Genomic DNA, 18,847 nt, shown 5'->3' on the forward strand with positions numbered 1-18,847 from the left:
CTTCCTGAAGGTGGGGCTTTACTGACACGGAGCTGACTTAGCCAATCACAACATGAGTTGAAGCCATGGAACGCGACTAGTGCTCGCAAAAGGCCGATGGTTAACCTGGGAAATGTAGTTTATATCGGTAAAGGACCCGCGCTTAATTTTTTCAATTATACGTCAAATGCAGGAATACAATCATAACGTACCTCTTGATTGAGTAAGTTAAGGCTATATTTATATGGGGTTTGCTGCTACTGCTGATATTTATAAGCATAAAAACAACGGTGTTTAAAAAACGCAAACCCATTGGTACGGACAAGTCACATGAAAGTTAAATTGAGACAAAAACCGATGTGAAACAATTGGTTTTATTCCAGTATTATAACGGTAAAAGAACATGTTTTACATTACATTTACGTACGCATTTGTGCCTATTCATTGATTTTACGTTAAATGTTCAAAACGAATTTATAACTCCCAGTTGTTCTCTCACTAGACATTGTCTACTGAACTAACACGAAGTGCATAGTAATGTGTCTTGGAGGCATTGCATTTCTTCTGTCACGTGAGCCACCTGGGAAAAAAAATGACTGCATGTTTTATTATGTTGGGGCTCCTGTACTGCAAAGCTAGTGATAAGATCATTCAGAAACATATGTCATAGAATCAACACAAACACTGCTAACGTGCCTCAACAGCAAACATCCTACAATGAAATTACATTGTTGCAGGGCAAAATAGTATAAATACACAAATATAACAATAATACAAGTATAAATGTACAAAATATAACAATAATACAATAATTGTCAATTTTCCGAGGACAGAGAGATGGAGACCACACAGGGAAAGGTAGGGCACGAGGCAGCGGTCGACCAGGATGGGATGCCAGCAAATGCATTTCTGTTTAGTGAACAGTAGTGGACTAAGGAGATCCAGCAGGGGGCAACATTACTCCGTATGGACCGCAGACAGGCGTAGCTAATAAAAAAAAAACGATTTTCCTGCCATGGACTGGGGGTAATGGCCATATAACAGCAGATAAGTAAAAAATTCTGAACCCAGAAGTGGGTAAATCAGGCTTCAAAACCCACAAGGTGGGATTATAATGCACAATTAAACCCACTTCCTGCTGGTTACTTTAATACCCATCAGAATAAACCAATAAGTCACATGAGTTTCAAATCCTTGTTTTATGTTATTTTTTGACACTGAATACCATCTTATGGGACCCAAGAGCCTAGAGCCTAGAGCCTCAGCTACACATTTGGTCTCACCTGATAGGCTGTCCCTGTTTTCATGTGGTTTTCCAGCTCACCTGATAGGCTGTGCCTGTGTTCTGGTCAGTTTCCAGCTCACCTGATAGGCTGTGCCTGTGTTCTGGTCAGTTTCCAGCTCACCTGATAGGCTGTCCCTGCACGTTTCATATAGGTATATTCGAAGTGGCATGGATACCATGGCAGATTCAGGGGGCCATGAATATGCAAAATTATACACAAAATTGGGTTTGGGGTGGTTAAGGTGGCATTAAGGTGGCACCTGGGTTTCTGCAGTATTTAATACATAAATGTGGAATGTTTTAACTTATGTTCTCTAGATAACACCATCTACTGAAGGGCATTATAACAGTACTGGGACTTTTTATATTACCAAAAGAGAATCTGCTGTATTATTCCAGTTGTTAATATGAGCTTGTACAGGTGGCATGAATAACCTCCCCTCTACAGTGTGACAAAGCCAAACCAATAGGCTACTCTGATATATCACACTCCTCCCACCCCCAACTGAACACCAATCAAAAATATTTATAGGCCAATACGGGTGTTTGCACCTTACCCCCCACTTTCCACGATGTTTCTGCACAGTTCTTGTCACATATGGCAAACAGAGGAGCAGCAGAATTATGCCACACATGCTGCAATTAGTGGTCGGCCCCTTGAGCAGGAAGCGTCAAATGACAGGGATTCTGTCACAGATAATACCGTCACAACTTGCCCCAATGCTGTGTGCAGTGTTGACTCACAAACCTCTGCTGTCCATGATTATGGCCACCACTGTGTTGTGCACAGAGTAGGAGAAAACATCACATTGTTGTGATGCTAAATTACAGGGATCATTTCTTTTTTTTGAGCTCTGTTACTCAGTCATTAAATCTGGACTTAGTACAGCTGCTATACAAGAAGACTAATAACCATATTGAGATACAAGATATTTAGCTTTTTGTGGTTTGCATTTGTGAACAATCGATGCCTCTAACACAACATCAGACTGTTATTATCTTTTCTGATGATAGCCTCAAATAACTCTCCTCATGAATATGCAGAGTAAATTTGTACATGTGTAATTATGGTTGAAGATATACTGAATAAAAACACAATCATATGAATATATCATAGTCTCTTCAATCATACATGCTGTTTCTAACCATTGGCAATAAGTAATTGTAAAATAAAAACTTCATTTCTTATGCTGAAACTGAGCAGGATTGGAAATGGGCTTGGATCTATCCCAGGCTGCACATGACACAAACCCTGGTTGAAAGGCCAGGTAACATTCAGCATAAATACCAACTCCTGTCCCATTTCATGCCTGACATCTGAAGTATGCACAAAAAAAGGTTTGCACTATGCATTTTAGAAAGAAACACTAATCAATAACCAAAAATAAATATAAAAAGCATATGACAATACTCTTGTACAGACTGAATACTGAAGAAATGAAAAAAGTACGGGGCATGTGGCAGTCTGATATTTAAGGTCACTTTGACCATGGAGAAGTCTCTGCAGCAGGGTCCTGAAGGGCCGAGCCCTGCTGATTCCCCAGCCTTCCTTTACCTGTGAGTCAGGTGTGAAGCCTCTGATCAATCAGAATCAGTAATCATTAAACTAACTACCTGGGAGAACTGAAAACAAGGCCCGGATTTGGAATCGAGGTCCGGATTTGAAGAGCCCTGGTCTACGCAGTTGCTTCATGTACCCTAATGAAGACATGCAAGGTGGGTAAATACTGAGCAGTGGCTGCAAAGACTGGGCATAGGGACTTTCAGTTTAGCCAAGTCTGACACAGAACTGGAAACTGAGATATATTTATTCACAGATACACTCACAAATGGAAAATTCGGTATGTGTCGACTGATCAAAACGCAGCATTTCATTTGAAAACCCACCTGCTACCATCGCCCATTTACTGTCACCGATGCCTCACCTTAAACTGGAATGCACAGTGGAAAGTTGACACTAAAGGCAAGGAATAGATATAAATTACTATAATAAGGAAGTTGAAATCAGGGTTAAGAATGTCACTGACGAGAACTGTGGCAAGCTGTACGATTTCACATTGATGAAGCAACACCTACAAGTGAAATAGTCGTCGATAGACACAAAACCACTGCGCAGTTCAAACGTAACAGCGGCAGACATTCAGATTTATTTGTTATTTCGTTTAATCTTCAATAATCAGCATGACAACACAACCGAGTTGTATGTATTTAATGCATATCACCGTCAACATCTACATCATGCCTAAACATCAGAAAGTACAAGGAACATTCCAAGACTTCTTTGTCATGCAAGCGTATCTGGTGCTACTCTGATTCTCGTGCCTTCTTCATGTTTGTAAGAAACAACAAAACAGACAGATCTCACGCTCCCCCAAAAGAGGAAGTGTCATACTGCTTCAGTATGTATGTTTTTTTTTTTTTGGTACATGTAGGTTGGTTATGGTGACACACTGATTCGTAATAAACTCAGCAACAGCACGGATGAGTAACGGTTCACATAACACACAGAGCCAGGCCGATAACTGACAGTCAGTGGTAAATTTCCTGTCTGGAGTATTGTTTTAAGTTTAAACATTTAGTTTAGAATCTGGTGTGATTAAATACAGCAAATTCTTACAAAATGTGACACTGATGCTTCTTTAAGTCGCACTCAGAAGAGGAAAAATTAACGAAAATGGTCAGACGAGTTTTATACAACTACACCTTCCCATCTCAAACCATTTGTAAACAAACCAAAAAATGGTTTTAGGGTTATGGAAAATTTGAAGCAGGCAGGTCATGGGGGTAGATGGCTTTTTGCATCAGGGTAACTTGTTTTAAATGGCGCTGTTCAGCCACCCATTTTAGGGCACTTTGAGAGCGTTGGTGTTGGGGGAGGTGGCAATACGGGAAATTCTTACGTGACAATTTCTTACCATTGATGATCATTTTCGTAATTCCTCTTAAAATAATAAGCCCAATATTTACACAAGAAAAAAAAACAGTAATTGGAAAAAGCTGTTAAAAATGCACCCAGCAACCTCCACAATAATTCCAGTTTCCATGGTCACAAAATGAACATCGTCATAACTACCTTAATTTCACTTTACGAAACGTGGCACTTGGGTATCATATTTATCCATGCCAGTGCCATTCTTAACCTGGTCCTTGGGAAGCCCCAGACGGTCCATGTTTTTGCCCCCTCCCAGCTCCCTGCCAGGTGTTAAACGTGGACTATCGGGGGGGGGGGGTTCCCCCAGAACGGGTCTGAGAAACAGTGCCTCAGTCCGAGTGCCGTCAGCTGGAAGTTACTATGCTTTTGCTTCTGCGTCGACTTAAAAGAGTCACCTAAGTCACCTAGAGAAGATGCTACCTGTGCACTCTGACCCCACTGTGCACTCTGACCCCACTGTGCACTCTGACCCCACTGTCTACTCTGACCCCACTGTGCACTCTGACCCCACTGTGCACTCTGACCCCACTGTCTACTCTGACCCCACTGTGCACTCTGACCCCACTGTGCACTCTGACCCCACTGTCTACTCTGACCCCACTGTGCACTCTGACCCCACTGTGCACTCTGACCCCACTGTCTACTCTGACCCCACTGTGCACTCTGACCCCACTGTCTACTCTGACCCCACTGTGCACTCTGACCCCACTCACAAGAAGATCAATCCATATCTACCTTTTATCGGCCCCCCTCAAAAAAAATACAATTTAAAAGGGTTTATTACTCACACATAAGAGTGGAGGCCGATTTTATGGTTCCAGAGTGCATAGGTGTTTTGTGAAAGTTAATGGCCATTGTCAGTTCAGCATGAAATTCACGCGGGGTGTAAAATACAGCCTGTCGGATGAAAAAAGGCCTTGGGGCAGAAATTGCTAGAGCTTGGAGATTGTTATAGTCACACTGGCCAATTCTGACAAGAAGCAGTGTGCAAGTTATACAATATCACCGTTTCAGTTTTTGTTATTTGCAAGATTTGGGAAAGCTGGAACGGATTGTGAACATCCTAGAATAATAAAGCACATGATTGCTTGTTATACTAATGATCATGACAAGCAATATTAGAATATCTAAATATAAATAAACAAAACAACAAACCAGTACCTGTCAAGCACATTTAAATGTAAACATTATTCGTCTTGTTTTTCTTTAAAAATATGTTAAAAACAGGTTTTTCTTTGGTCACCTGAGCTAAAATCACAACTTTTTTATTCTTTTTGCTTTGCGTGCCAGATTTCACCACCGCTCACTTAAGGTTTCTGACCTCAGGTGACTTTTAAGGTGAAGTCCCTCACTAAGGCGTGATTGTCAGAATAATTCATTGAGTCAGAGCAGAAATGGCCATGAAATATTGAAAAATTCAACCCGCAGAACTGTCAACATTGCGGATCGTGACAGCTAATTTAGGACCTTATGAGTAAATCTGATAGGTGTCTAACAGATGCAGGATTACTAACATGTGTTAAAGAACTGGAGGTAAGAAATTCTGTGCTTTGAAGAGAAGGTTTCTCATCCATTGGTTACTAAGGCTGAGAAAGGTAATATAAATAGTGGAATGTACATAATAGAGGGATCTTAAAGAGAGGAAAAACACTTTTAGTTCATTTGTCCATTCATATGAACTCCTCTGCTCCATATCTGAAGATGGAGCCCCTTTTTAACCCCAGAACGGTTCTCCGTCTGCTGTTTGGGTGCCCATGCTGGACCTCCTGGACTCCAGGGCCTCGCTAACCTGTCCCTCTGGTTTGGGTCCATCCTGAAAGCACTGAAGGTGAACGTGCTCTTCTCCAGTGCAGTTGCCCAGGGCCTGGCCAGCATCACGGCCGTCCATTCCTGGGAGACTAAAATCCTGAGAGGCAGCCAGTGGTGTTTTATGGTAAAGGGTTGGTGTCGGAAATGAGGTGCAATGAATGTCCAGAAGGTCAGTGTCTAGGAGGTCGCTGGGGCTTGAGCCAAGAAGGTCGTTCTGCCTTGGCATGGTGGAGAGGCAGGTGAGATTATGCTGGGGCGAGTTTGAGGAGTATGAACCTGAATGTCCAAGGGGTTTAACAGATGTGTGGAGGGGTGCATATCCACTCGGGGTCACCAACAGTGACTGGATGGACACTGGAGAGTTGGATTGGGGGTGTCTGCATTCAGAGCTTGCAACAACTTGCTGACTATGCCTAGGAAGAGGCTGACTGAGGGTGTCATTTGAGCATGATGGATGGATATTGGTTTGAGAAGGACTTTGCTCTCCATGTGCTTGCTGAGGAGGTAGTGGTACAAACCCTTGGGAGGTGTGGCTACAGTTGAGCAATGAGGAGCCAGTGTGGCGCCGATGAGGAGTCATGAATGGGGAGTTTGGGGTGCTCTTGAAGGCTGAGCAGGATCTCTGCTGGCTCTCTGCTCCTTGTCCAGCTGCCCTTGCCTGGTCCCGGTAGCAAGACGCTTGGAAACAGGTGGATCTGGGGCTTAGCGACCGTTTGGGAAGGTTGACGTCTACCGACTGTCCCATGGTAGCTGCTCGAGCTCGGGAGCTGTTCATACCCCAGCCCCCGGTGCCCCCGCTAGTGTGCCCCATGGGATCCCGAGTCACATGATCGTGATGGGCTTGCAGGCCCGCTGCCACGTTGCAGGATAACCGCGTGGGCCAATCAGCAGCGGCCACGGTACCGCCACTGGCGGAATTCGAGACGACGTGCAGGCCGTAGGGGTAGGCGGAGAGGGTGGAGGTGAAGTGCTGCACGGCAACGCGGGTCTGAAGGAGGTGCATCATGTGGTGGAGCTCCGTGGATATGTGAGAGACCTCTTGGCTTAAAAGGCTCATCTGAAGCAGAATTTGAAGAACAATTAATTGGCAGAAGATCTTCTGTTGTGAAGTAGCTTTTATCAAAAATGACTCTCACAGCCAGCACCTTTAAAACATTACTTAAGTTTCGGTCACTAGACATAGCTGAAATTCCAGGGAAAATACAGACGCTCCCCTGGTTACGATGGTGCATGTTACGATACTTCAGTTTTACGATGCGTAAATGTATTTCTCTTTCAGTACATTATTCAATGAATTACATGAGATATTCAACACTTTTTCATAAATTACGCTTTGTGTTAATGATTTTGCCCAACTGTAGGTTAATGTAAGTGTTCTAAGCATGTTTAATGTACGCTATAGGCTAGGCTATGATGTTTCTTAGGTTAAGTGTACTGTATTAAAATGCATTTTTGCCTTAGGACAGGGTAGTTGGCACATAATCCTATTGTAACCTGGTGAGAGGCTGTACTATACATTTCAAGGAGGATTTTTACATTATGGAAATTAATAATAACACTCTTCATGCAAGTTATCGTTTCATTATCCTTCAGATAATGAAATTTGATCAAGATCTTGAACCAGTGACACTGACAGCTAATCTGCCTCAGCTTGACTCATTAACAAGTCCCTGCAGCTGCAAATACAGTAAGAATGACATACCTCTGTGTTGAGCTGGTTAATGCTGTGCCTCACTTCCTCTGTCTCCAGAAGGAGGTTAGCATTAGCCTGGTTGGAATCTATGATAGCAAAGTTAGCATTAGCCTGGTTGGAATCTATGATAGCAAAGTTAGCATTAGCCTGGTTGGAATCTATGATAGCAAAGTTAGCATTAGCCTGGTTGGAATCTATGATAGCAAAGTTAGCATTAGCCTGGTTGGAATCTATGATAGCAAAGCCAGAGAGCAGAATAGTGAACTACTTGCTATTTCTACAACCTCTTCCTGCTTCATATTATTACTGGTTGCTGGATGCTGGTGATATTACAGCAGCCAGGCTGCAAAAAGAGTTTGTAATTTTCTCATTTAAAACGTCAACATCGAGCATATTTTATCCATTGAATAAATATTTACATTACAGATTTAATACATGCTTCGACTCATTGCACACTGCAACGTTTTTATGCAAACGCTTCACAAAAAGCTTGTAAAAGTTGCAAAATGTGAAGTCTTTAAACGAACAAACACTGGCAATTCAGTCATTTTACACATAAGGGATGATGATTGTCTATGGCTTCACATTAAAACCATGCCAAGGGTCATAATGGTCTTTGTACCTTTGGAGAGGCTGTTGGTGCTGGTCTTAGTGCCGCTTTCTTCTACGTTAAAGTGAAACGTCTGCCCATTGTCTTCGATCCCATCCACGACCCTAGAGCAAGACGGAGGCAAAGCAAATGGCCGTGAGATCCCCCATCCCAATTACACACAAAGGCTTGGTTTAAGTCTTCATTAATCTGCCTGTGTCTTTGATTCCGGCGTGCAGTTATTCAAATGGAATGGTTCAGGTATAATTGTTGTGAAACGGAGAAGCCAGCGAAAAACCTGCTTGGGTACATTAAGGTTTTTGCAGATTTATTTAAAGCTGCAAACACCTGAGATGGAGAAAAATAATTTAAATAAATGAAGAAAATCCATCTATCCGTTTTCTGTAACCGTTTGTCCTATTGCGGGTCATGAGGAGGCAGGGAACAACCCAGGATTGGGTGCCAACCCATCGCAGGGCACACTCACACACCACGCACTCACACACCACGTGAGGTAACTGTGAGGTAACTGTGAGGTAACTGTGAGGTAACTGTGCTGACCACTGAGCCAAGCGTGCTGCCCCATTAAGAGGTCATTAATTGATTTAAATAGGATTCAATTATTTTATTGACTTCATTGAACCAATTACACAGAGGTCAAAGTTCAAAGTTCAAATGCTCATTGGCTATGCACCTGGGGCTGAGGTCGGGGGGGCCGAAGCAGTTGAGGGAGGGGATGAGCAGCTTGGCAGGTTTGTTGCTGGATCCCGCCTCTGCTTTGGAAGTGGGTGGGGGGGACGGCTCCTCCCTGCTGGGGGTGGGGCTGTGACCCCGCCGGCTGCGGGAGGGCGAGGGGCAGTGGCTGCGGGAGCCCAGCTGCCGGAGCTCCTCGCCCAGAAGGTGGCTCAGCGAGCCGTGCCGGGGGGGGGCGCCCATGTGGGGCAGCGTGAGTCTGCTGCGCGGCCGGCTGCAGGGCGACGAGCGGAAGTACTCCTCGCACTCCTCATCCGCCTCCCCTTCGAAGGCCAGCTTGCTCTGTGAGGAGGTGCTGTTATCCAAAGCATTCTGAAGAAGATAATCAGACTTGAGCTATGGTGTAATAATCATCTCTCTCCCTCAGAGCACCATCTGCCCTGTATAATGCATGGTTTTTTTACACTTGAATAGCATTTTTTTTTCCATAGCCTTTTATTCATCTTTTGTTTTTATCCCATTTTTACTTAATTTAAATAATTCAATCCATCTATATTCTCCTTTTTTGCACAGTTGCAGAAGCAGGCCAGATTTCGATCTCACTTTTTGATTTAGATGTTACTTTCAGCTGTAGCATGTGCATGTGGCCAGTGGCTACCGACTACCTCTCAAAAACTGATGACCCAAAGATGCTGAAAAAGATTTGCATTCCTGATAATTCTGGGCCTGGCCATCAGTTTTGTTCCAGCACCAACAAAGTTTGCATTGTCAAAGACCCAAGTGACCCCATATACTCTGTAATAAAAAATGTGGTCTGTCTGGCAGGGAAGCTCAGAGGGGGCAAAAACATGGACCGGCTGTGGGTACCGGAGGACCGGATCAGGAAGTGTTTCCTTATGATATCATCATGCCAATGAAACTTCTGCAAAGACCATAAACAGTAATTATGAAATGGTGAGGCGTGACTCTACTTACGTGAGTCGGCCTGGGTGACCGTGAGAATCTCGTCAAACCCTGGAAACAGAACAGAAAGCCCTTCATCATGTTGCAAGCTAGTGATAAAGAACTGCATTATACTATTAATAAATTATTATTATATCACTGTTACTAGTAGTAATAACACCAGTTGTTTCATTTTGGTACAAGAAGTTAATTTTGAGGAATGCTGGCTGTTTGATTGTTATTGCTTAGTGCTTTGAGGATAGTATGTATTCATTTGAAAAACGGATATAATGTCATAAGAACTATTTCCCGTATTTGGGAGGCCTGGCCAGAGTATATTCAAACAGAAACAGAGAAGGAATGAAAAAAAAACAGAATTTCAGACTCTTCCTTGACAGTCATTGGAGATCAGGTTTAGACCTCCATCAGACAAACGACTATATCTGTAATGCTAGTTTGACTGCTTTAAGAACATTCCAGTGTTTTGAGAACATGCCAGTGATTTGGGAACTTTCTGGCATGTTGAGAACATTTCCTCAATTCAAGAACATAGCAAGGTTTTAAGAATATTCCAGTGTAATAAGAACATTCCATCCATCCATCCATCCATCCATCCTCTGCCACATATTCTGGTTTGGGTCGCGGGGGCAGCAGTCTAAGCAGGCTAAGAACATTCCAGCGTTTTAGAAACGTTCTCTTGAGGACTCTAGGTTTTGACCCTTGGGGGGGGTTGCTAATTTCAATTTGAAGAAATATGGAAATACAGAACATCATCCGCCCCCCCCCCCCAAGGTCCTTAATGATAAAATCTGCCCCCTAAATAGGGTCTAGAATTGGCTGTGGTTCCCAGTAGAACGTCTGCTCTCCTCACACAGCATCTTTGCTACTTGGTTTGTGAGTGATGAGAATAACAGCCATCTGCTATTAAAGAAACTACCACTCTGCCGTTATACTGAAATGTATGTACACATAGATACACACTATGGAAGCCTACAGGAAGCTACTGCAGGACTGACTCGCTGCCTATCACTGACACGCTATGACCAATAGGACTGACTCGCTGGCTATCACTGACACGCTATGGCCAATAGGACTGACTCGCTGGCTATCACTGACACGCTATGACCAATAGGACTGACTCGCTGGCTATCACTGACACGCTATGGCCAATAGGACTGACTCGCTGGCTATCACTGACACGCTATGGCCAATAGGACTGACTCGCTGGCTATCACTGACACGCTATGGCCAATAGGACTGACTCGCTGGCTATCACTGACACGCTATGGCCAATAGGACTGACTCGCTGGCTATCACTGACACGCTATGGCCAATAGGACTGACTCGCTGGCTATCACTGACACGCTATGACCAGTAGGACTGACTCGCTGGCTATCACTGACACGCTATGACCAGTAGGACTGACTCGCTTCCTATCACTGACACACGTGTGCGTGTACGTGGAGCTGCATCTCTGCGTGTGCGTGTGTGGGGAGCTGCATCTCTGCGTGTGCGTGTGTGGGGAGCTGCATCTGTGCGCGTGCGGTTCCGCCCGTTCCCCCCCGCACCTCCGCTTCGCTGCCCTCCCGCAGGTTGTAGGTGAGGTTGTGGTGGATGTCGGCCGTGAAGCGGCTGGCGTACTCGGGGTAGAGCTGCAGCACCTCCCTCAGCGCCCGCAGGCTGATGTACTGCAGGTCGCAGTACGTCAGGGCCTTCACGTCGGCATTAGTCTTGATGACCTGCTCATGACCTGGAAGGTCCGCGCCGATTAGGTCCCCTTTTCCTGGAAGCATGACAGGTGGCCACATGCCAGATGTGGCAGGAATGAACGGAAAAATTCTGACGTCAGAAAAGCAAGTGATGAATCCAGGAAATGACAAATAGAAAAGGTATTTGTGTTGGAATTTATTTCCTAGTATGAATTATGCTCTGTAATCGCATTATTTTACACAATGTTTCTGCATTGTACTACAGTACGGCACATTTCATCTGGGTTTACGTTGTGCAAAGTTTTGCTAAAGAATATACCTTTGGCCCGTGGAAGGAAACCCACACGAGAATGGGGGTGTAATTCTCTACAGTAATGTTTCCCAACCCATGCCTCAGGGGTTTCCAGACAGTCCATATTTTTGTTCTCTTCCAGCTCCCAACACACCTGTACCAGGTATTCAGCATTCTTGAATGGCTGGGAGCTGTGAGGGAGCAAAAATGTGAGGGCTCCCGAGGACTGGGCTGGGAGCTGTGAGGGAGCAAAAATGTGAGGGCTCCCGAGGACTGGGCTGGGAGCTGTGAGGGAGCAAAAATGTGAGGGCTCCCGAGGACTGGGCTGGGAGCTGTGAGGGAGCAAAAATGTGAGGGCTCCCGAGGACTGGGCTGGGAGCTGTGAGGGAGAAAAAATGTGAGGGCTCCCGAGGACTGGGCTGGGAGCTGTGAGGGAGCAAAAATGTGAGGGCTCCCGAGGACTGGGCTGGGAGCTGTGAGGGAGCAAAAATGTGAGGGCTCCCGAGGACTGGGCTGGGAGCTGTGAGGGAGAAAAAATGTGAGGGCTCCCGAGGACTGGGCTGGGAGCTGTGAGGGAGCAAAAATGTGAGGGCTCCCGAGGACTGGGCTGGGAGCTGTGAGGGAGCAAAAATGTGAGGGCTCCCGAGGACTGGGCTGGGAGCTGTGAGGGAGAAAAAATGTGAGGGCTCCCGAGGACTGGGCTGGGAGCTGTGAGGGAGCAAAAATGTGAGGGCTCCCGAGGACTGAGCTTGGAGCTGTGAGGGAGCAAAAATGTGAGGGCTCCCGAGGACTGGGCTGGGAGCTGTGAGGGAGCAAAAATGTGAGGGCTCCCGAGGACTGGGCTGGGAGACTTAAACCACCAAACCACGAGTTTGAATGAGTTTACAGTACTAACAACTGCATCATATGACCACCCAGAATGTCCATACAGATTCTATCAAAAACAAGAGCACTATTAGTGTGTTTTAGCCATGGAGGACAGGCAGTGGAGACGAACCGAGAATGGCAAGCACCATCCCATCCTTGAGCACCTCCAGGGATCCGGAGCAGACGAAATAGTTGGCCTGAAGCGCATCCCCCTGACGGATAAGATACTCGCCAGGGGCGCAGAAAGACGTCTTGATGTGCAGCGAGAGCGAGCGCAGGCAGCCCCTACTGGCACACTCGAAGATGGGCAGCTGCAGGATGTCCTTGTTCAGGTTCATGGCGATGTCGGCGCGCAGCTCGTCCGGAAAGTCATGCAGGAGCTACGGCCCAAGAGAAGCTTTGCGATAAGGGATTGGGAGCCATCGGGGGAACCAGCCCTACGCTGAAAATCATTGGGTCTGTAGTCCGGGAGTATCCCTGCAATCGTGATGTCATGCAGGTGACAGCGGGGGAAGCCCCACTGGTGCTATTTTTAATTGTGTAGCCATGACAACACCAACCCCACCATTAGCTGGGTTTATAATATTCTTTCTTTGCTTATCATCAGGATTGCCGACTTTGGTCAGCTGTCCGGAGTTCGGGATTTTCAGTACAAGTCTGCGCACACATGCACATGCATTTACATGTACGGAACAGTATTATTATCTTGTAAATAGTTTATAGGGTTTGCAACGACCCCGACACTTCTGATGTAGCTAATTTTTGGTTCATAATGGAATAATATAGACTTGTCGTAAGATGTCTTGTGTGAGCGTGAGAGTCTGACAGCATGTCACACCAATTGCATGAAGGCTGACAACCTTGTATCATATCATCGGATGCAAATATACAGCTGATAGTTATCTTAAGCAATTTGTGTGAAGGGCTTTAAGTAAGTTAATTCAATGTAATTAAACTATTGTAATTACTACAATACCACTTGGCTCTCTAATAACTCAAATATAGCCAGACTTCTAAGTTGAACACCATGCTTTATTATAGTGTTTTCAGGAATGGAATCGCCTAAATCATCGTTTTAGTTTTTTTTACACTGCAACTGAATAATATTCCTTGAAACCAGGAGCACAGGACAGGAGAGTATGTTACAAAGTGGAACTGATGACAGTTACCAACAGGCGGCTGTGAGTTTTGAACTGTGAGGTAGAACCATAAATAACCTGCCATCTATAAATAAATTAATGGGCTGATGATTGGGGTGTAAATTGGCATCGTTAGGCTGGTCTTTCCTATCCTTCCCTTGACAATCAACAGCTTGTGGCAGAAATGGTTCTAATGAAATTTCAATTTAGACACAGAATTCAGCATCATCCCAAGTTACTGCAGTCATGCTAAAGGTAGATTAGAATCATCATCCATTTGCATGGTCTTATACAGTAAATAAAAAATACACGATTTAATGACTTTATTCATTATTCACAGCACACTGGCCTATTCTACTGAAACCAATGATCCTATTATAATTGAGTCAAAAATAAAAATATGAAGTACTGCCAACAGTGTACATGCTGTATAAATCATAGCAGAACAATGGACTAGTGACCCAAGGAACTGATCTTGGAAGAGTTGATAGTGTGGCTTTAATTAATCAGTGTGTCTGTCCTAACTAGCCGATCCCATATCACCCGATACCTCGTTGGCATCGATGCCGTTGCTGACAGACCAGGTGGTCTGGAAGTACTCCAGCATGCGCTGTTTGAGCTGCTGGGGCAGCCTGTGGACGCGGATGAAGTCCTTCAGGTCCTTCATGCGCGTGTGGTACAGCGAGCGGCGTGAGTACATGCGCTGGATGATGGCCGTCACGTTGCCGAAGACCACGGCGTGCATCAGCGCTGGAAAGGAAGGAAGCCAGTCAACCAATGACCTCTAGCGCCCCCTGGAGTGTGGGCACTGGTGCTGCAGTTCCTTTGAAATCCCTTTGGAAAGCCCTGGAGCTGTTACTGCGTTTAATGTTTTTTTTCTCCAGTTCTTAACGATTCGGTTCCAAAGTGAGATCTTAATTCAATGAATCATGCAATCTGCTCAGCTGAGAACTTACACTGAAAGATTATGTGAAAAAAAATTCAATTAAGCTCCATAATGAACAGTATTACTATTCGTCAAGTAGCACTTCAAATGGGTAAATGAAGCTGGGTAATTTACTTATTCACCTGCAAGCGATTTCCATCCGTCCATTTTCTGTTACTGCTTAACCTATTTAAGGTCATGGGGGGAATCTGGAGCCTATGGGTGCAAGACAGGGAACAACCCATGATGGGTACGAACCCATCACAGGGCACACTCACACTCACACTCACACACCATTCACACCTACGGGCAATTTGATAACTCCAATTGAGCTCAGCATGTTATTGGACGGTGGTGGTGGGGGGGACCCCCACACTGACACAGGCAGAACATGTAAACTGCACACACATGGAGCCATGGCAGATAAATGACTGATGAAGGATCAACCTAAAGTAAACAATTCTAATATAGTATAGTCATTGTAGTATAGTATACAGTCATTATAGTACAGTACAGTGATAAGTGTTAGTTTTCCTATATCCCATCTTGTTCAACATGAAACATTAACAACAAACATTATGATTATTATTACTAGTATTATTAATACATTTAAATAATAATAATAATATGTTCTGATTAGTTAGAAGTCTTGGAAACACACATAATTAATGGGGATACACCCTGGAATGAATGATAGCCCATCACAGGACGCACACACACACACACACACACACACACACACACACACAAGTACAAGGTAACAGTTGCGCCCCCCCCCCCCCCCCCCCCCCCCGGCGATCCTGCTCAGAATACACAGCTGGATGGGGGCACGGCTGGAAAACTTATAATTAATTAGTTATTATAATAATGATTAAATTATTAGTGACTGTTGGCTTGTTGACACTTGGTGTCTTGGGTGATCAGATCACAAGTAGACGGCTGAGACCCATCGCCCTTTACACCAGTATCCTTCACGCATCTCCTAGGTGTCCAGCAGACCACTTATGCTCAGATTACGTCACCACCTTTGCCGCTAGAAGGTCAAATAGCCCCACCCACAATTATAGCGACGTCCTTGTCAGGGACGCATCAGGATGCATTAGCGTTTACAGTAGAATAGATGTGTGGTTGGATGCATCGCAGACCACCCAGGCGAGCGGTTTGAGTGAGCGGATCACAATGCGTCCTGGTGGCCATTTACATGTGTATTTAACACTATTCACTTCAGATCTGATCGACCAAGATGCATTTTAAAACCAAGTGTAAACAGGTTCTGAATTACAATCGATATGCCACAGATCTGCATCCCTGCAACAGCCTAGAGGTGAGAGGACAATGTAGCTGCTTAGGGCAAGACCACTGCTCTCCAGAGCTGCTTGTACAAATAAAATAATCCAGGGAGCTACGTCTTTGCTACAAAATTACATTATATAAACTGGGGGTAAATGCACGCTAGACGTGTTTCCAACAACATATCCCAGTACGGTATAACAGCCGAAAGAGACAACTGCTCTCTCTCTGGTTCTGATGTAATTTACTGGGAAACCAAAATGTTCCCAAACTGTCGATTATAACTGACTGTAACCAGCATTAGCCATAAACATCTCACAGCCACAATTAGCATAATGTTTCCCGTGTTGAACATCTACTTGTGAATGTAGGTTCAGTCCATGTTAATAAACGTTACCGAACCAAAAGTGATGTACCCAATGGTACATAACGATAACGTGTACCGTTATAGCCCTAGGCTGCTGATTGGCTCCCTGCTAGCTGCTAGCAGCTGCGGGCGACACGTTATCGACCACTGGACCAGACAGATCACTGCAGGGACGCAAACGGAGACACTGCAGCTGCCGGGAATGTCGGCAGGTTCAGGCTGTGTCCAGTTGCAGAGGGACGGCAGAAAGTCACATTAAGTAAGTCATGTTATCATGAAGACGTGGTCCAGTGGTGGACTCACCCCCAATGAGCATGGTGCAGATGGAGAAGATCTTCTCGGCGTCCGTGTTGGCGCAGACGTTGCCGAAGCCCACGCTGGTGAGGCTGCTGAGGGTGAAGTAGAGCGAGGCGATGTAGGCGCTGCGTAGGGGCGGCCCCCCCAGGCTGCTGTTGGTGTAGGGGGAGTCCAGCCTCTTCCCCAGCTCGTGAAGCCAACCTGGGGGAGGCAGAAGGGTGAGAAACAAAACGACCTTATTCAGGCATCTGCAAACGTGCATTAAAGCGCATCTGATGAAGAGGAGAGAGATACGGCGGTTCTTATTGGGGCCGTGTGGCTTATTGCGTTAGGACACTGTCTGCCATTGGAAGGTCCCCAACTTGCATCAGAGAGTTGGCAGAGTGATGTCATCGTCGGCCCCTAACCCCTCATTTCTCCAAGGCCTGTCTGACCTTGCTGTCAACTGAACACTACTTTGGATGAAAGTACCAGCTAAATAAATTGTAATAAGTTGCCATATAAAGTGGAGAAGAAAAGCAGCAGGGGATGGACATTGTGAAGCAATGCCTGATTTTCTCCTGAATATAATACTTATAAAATAATAAAGTCAGGACATGAATGCAAAGACAACTTTGACATAAGTGTTCCTGTCTATGCCCCACATCTTCCAGCAGGGGTCAGCAGCGATGATCCTGCTGTAATGCATGTTTGTACAAGGTGAGCATTTGCAAAGGAGTTAGATCCCAACAGTGCAGCTAATATTAGCCCCGCCCTCTGGGATGAACAGGTCTCCAGTTCTAGATCATTCCGTGCAATCAACATATCTGGGGGGGGGGGGGGGCAGGGGGGGTGACTATGCAGGGTGGCTAACAAGGCCCACTCCCCCGGGGCCTTCACTGCTATTTTTAATTGTGTAGCCGTGACAACGCCACTCACGCCATGACGGTTTGTATCCAGTGGGATGCATGCAAGGTAACAGTCACACCTGGTGACATCGTTGGAGAATGATTTGTTGCCTAAGTTAACACTGTTAATCCAGTAAAATCAAAAACTATGTCATATTATATACTATAAATACCAGACTAACTTGTCTGAAAAGTTTCTGGATTTTATCATCAATTAAACCCATTTTTCTAGGGTTAAAATGATATAATTTTGTTGATATAGAAAAAATAGACACTAAAAACAATGTATGAATTTGACAAAACATTTACAGAGATTATAACCGGGCTGGCATGGTCATGCAGTGTTAGCACTGTCGCCTCACACCTCTGGGACCCGGGTTCGAGTCTCCACCACGGCTCCATGTGTGTGGAGTTTGCATGTTCTCCCCGTGTCATTGCGGGGTTTCCTCTGGGTACTCCGGTTCCACCCATGGTCCAATAACACGTGGAGTTTAACTGGAGTTGCCAGTGTGTGCCCTGTAATGAGTTGGTGCCCCATCCTGGGTAGTTCCCTGCCTTGTGCCCTGTAATGAGTTGGTGCCCCATCCTGGGTTGTTCCCTGCCTTGTGCCTGTAGCCCCCAGACCCCCTGCACCCCTGAATAGGATAAGCAGTTACAGAAAATGTATGGAGACTAGAACCTTAACATTTCAACACTGGTCCACACTGACTTTTGATAATAATAAAGAAGTCAAATATTTCCTGAGATCTACTCCATTGTCTATATCATAATGTCTGAGAATAATTGTACAATTTCCCCCAATTTCCTGGTCCCATGTGAACGTCTTCTGGGAGGTGGAAAGTCATTTAATTTTTCTATTTTTAAATCCATCAGCCTATACATAGATATGTGGACAAACGTCACTCAGTACAGTATAGCGATACGTCTCTCTCCTGGAATACCACGGAGAGACTATTTTTTTCTGCGGAGAGACCATTCTACTTCCATCATCCCACTTCCTACAGTATGTCTACCCGAGACGAGACATTCAGCACCCGGAGATGTCCAGATTAGCCAGCCGGGGCCATGTGGATCAAGGCTGTGACTTTTCCTACAGGGAAAAGGCTGTTCACGGGATTGCAGTTTGCAGGTTTCCAGGGAACTGTCACTCTC

The 18,847-nt window shown here is 45.2% G+C and overlaps 1 protein-coding gene across 1 annotated transcript in view; it reads right to left on the reverse strand.

The window, feature by feature from the left end:
* Window positions 1–3,472: 3,472 nt before the first annotated feature.
* The window catches only part of LOC111855925 (voltage-gated delayed rectifier potassium channel KCNH4-like), a 34,866-nt gene continuing 19,491 nt past the window's right edge, over window positions 3,473–18,847 (reverse strand). Inside the window, 9 exon segments of the mRNA XM_072705063.1 lie at window positions 3,473–7,062; window positions 7,708–7,784; window positions 8,321–8,412; window positions 8,982–9,352; window positions 9,956–9,994; window positions 11,491–11,705; window positions 12,921–13,170; window positions 14,480–14,679; window positions 16,815–17,009. Coding sequence (XP_072561164.1) covers window positions 5,911–7,062; window positions 7,708–7,784; window positions 8,321–8,412; window positions 8,982–9,352; window positions 9,956–9,994; window positions 11,491–11,705; window positions 12,921–13,170; window positions 14,480–14,679; window positions 16,815–17,009 — 2,591 coding nt within the window. The 3' untranslated portion in view covers window positions 3,473–5,910.

The sequence above is a fragment of the Paramormyrops kingsleyae genome, chromosome 22, assembly GCF_048594095.1.
Source record: "Paramormyrops kingsleyae isolate MSU_618 chromosome 22, PKINGS_0.4, whole genome shotgun sequence".
Lineage (NCBI taxonomy): Eukaryota > Metazoa > Chordata > Actinopteri > Osteoglossiformes > Mormyridae > Paramormyrops > Paramormyrops kingsleyae.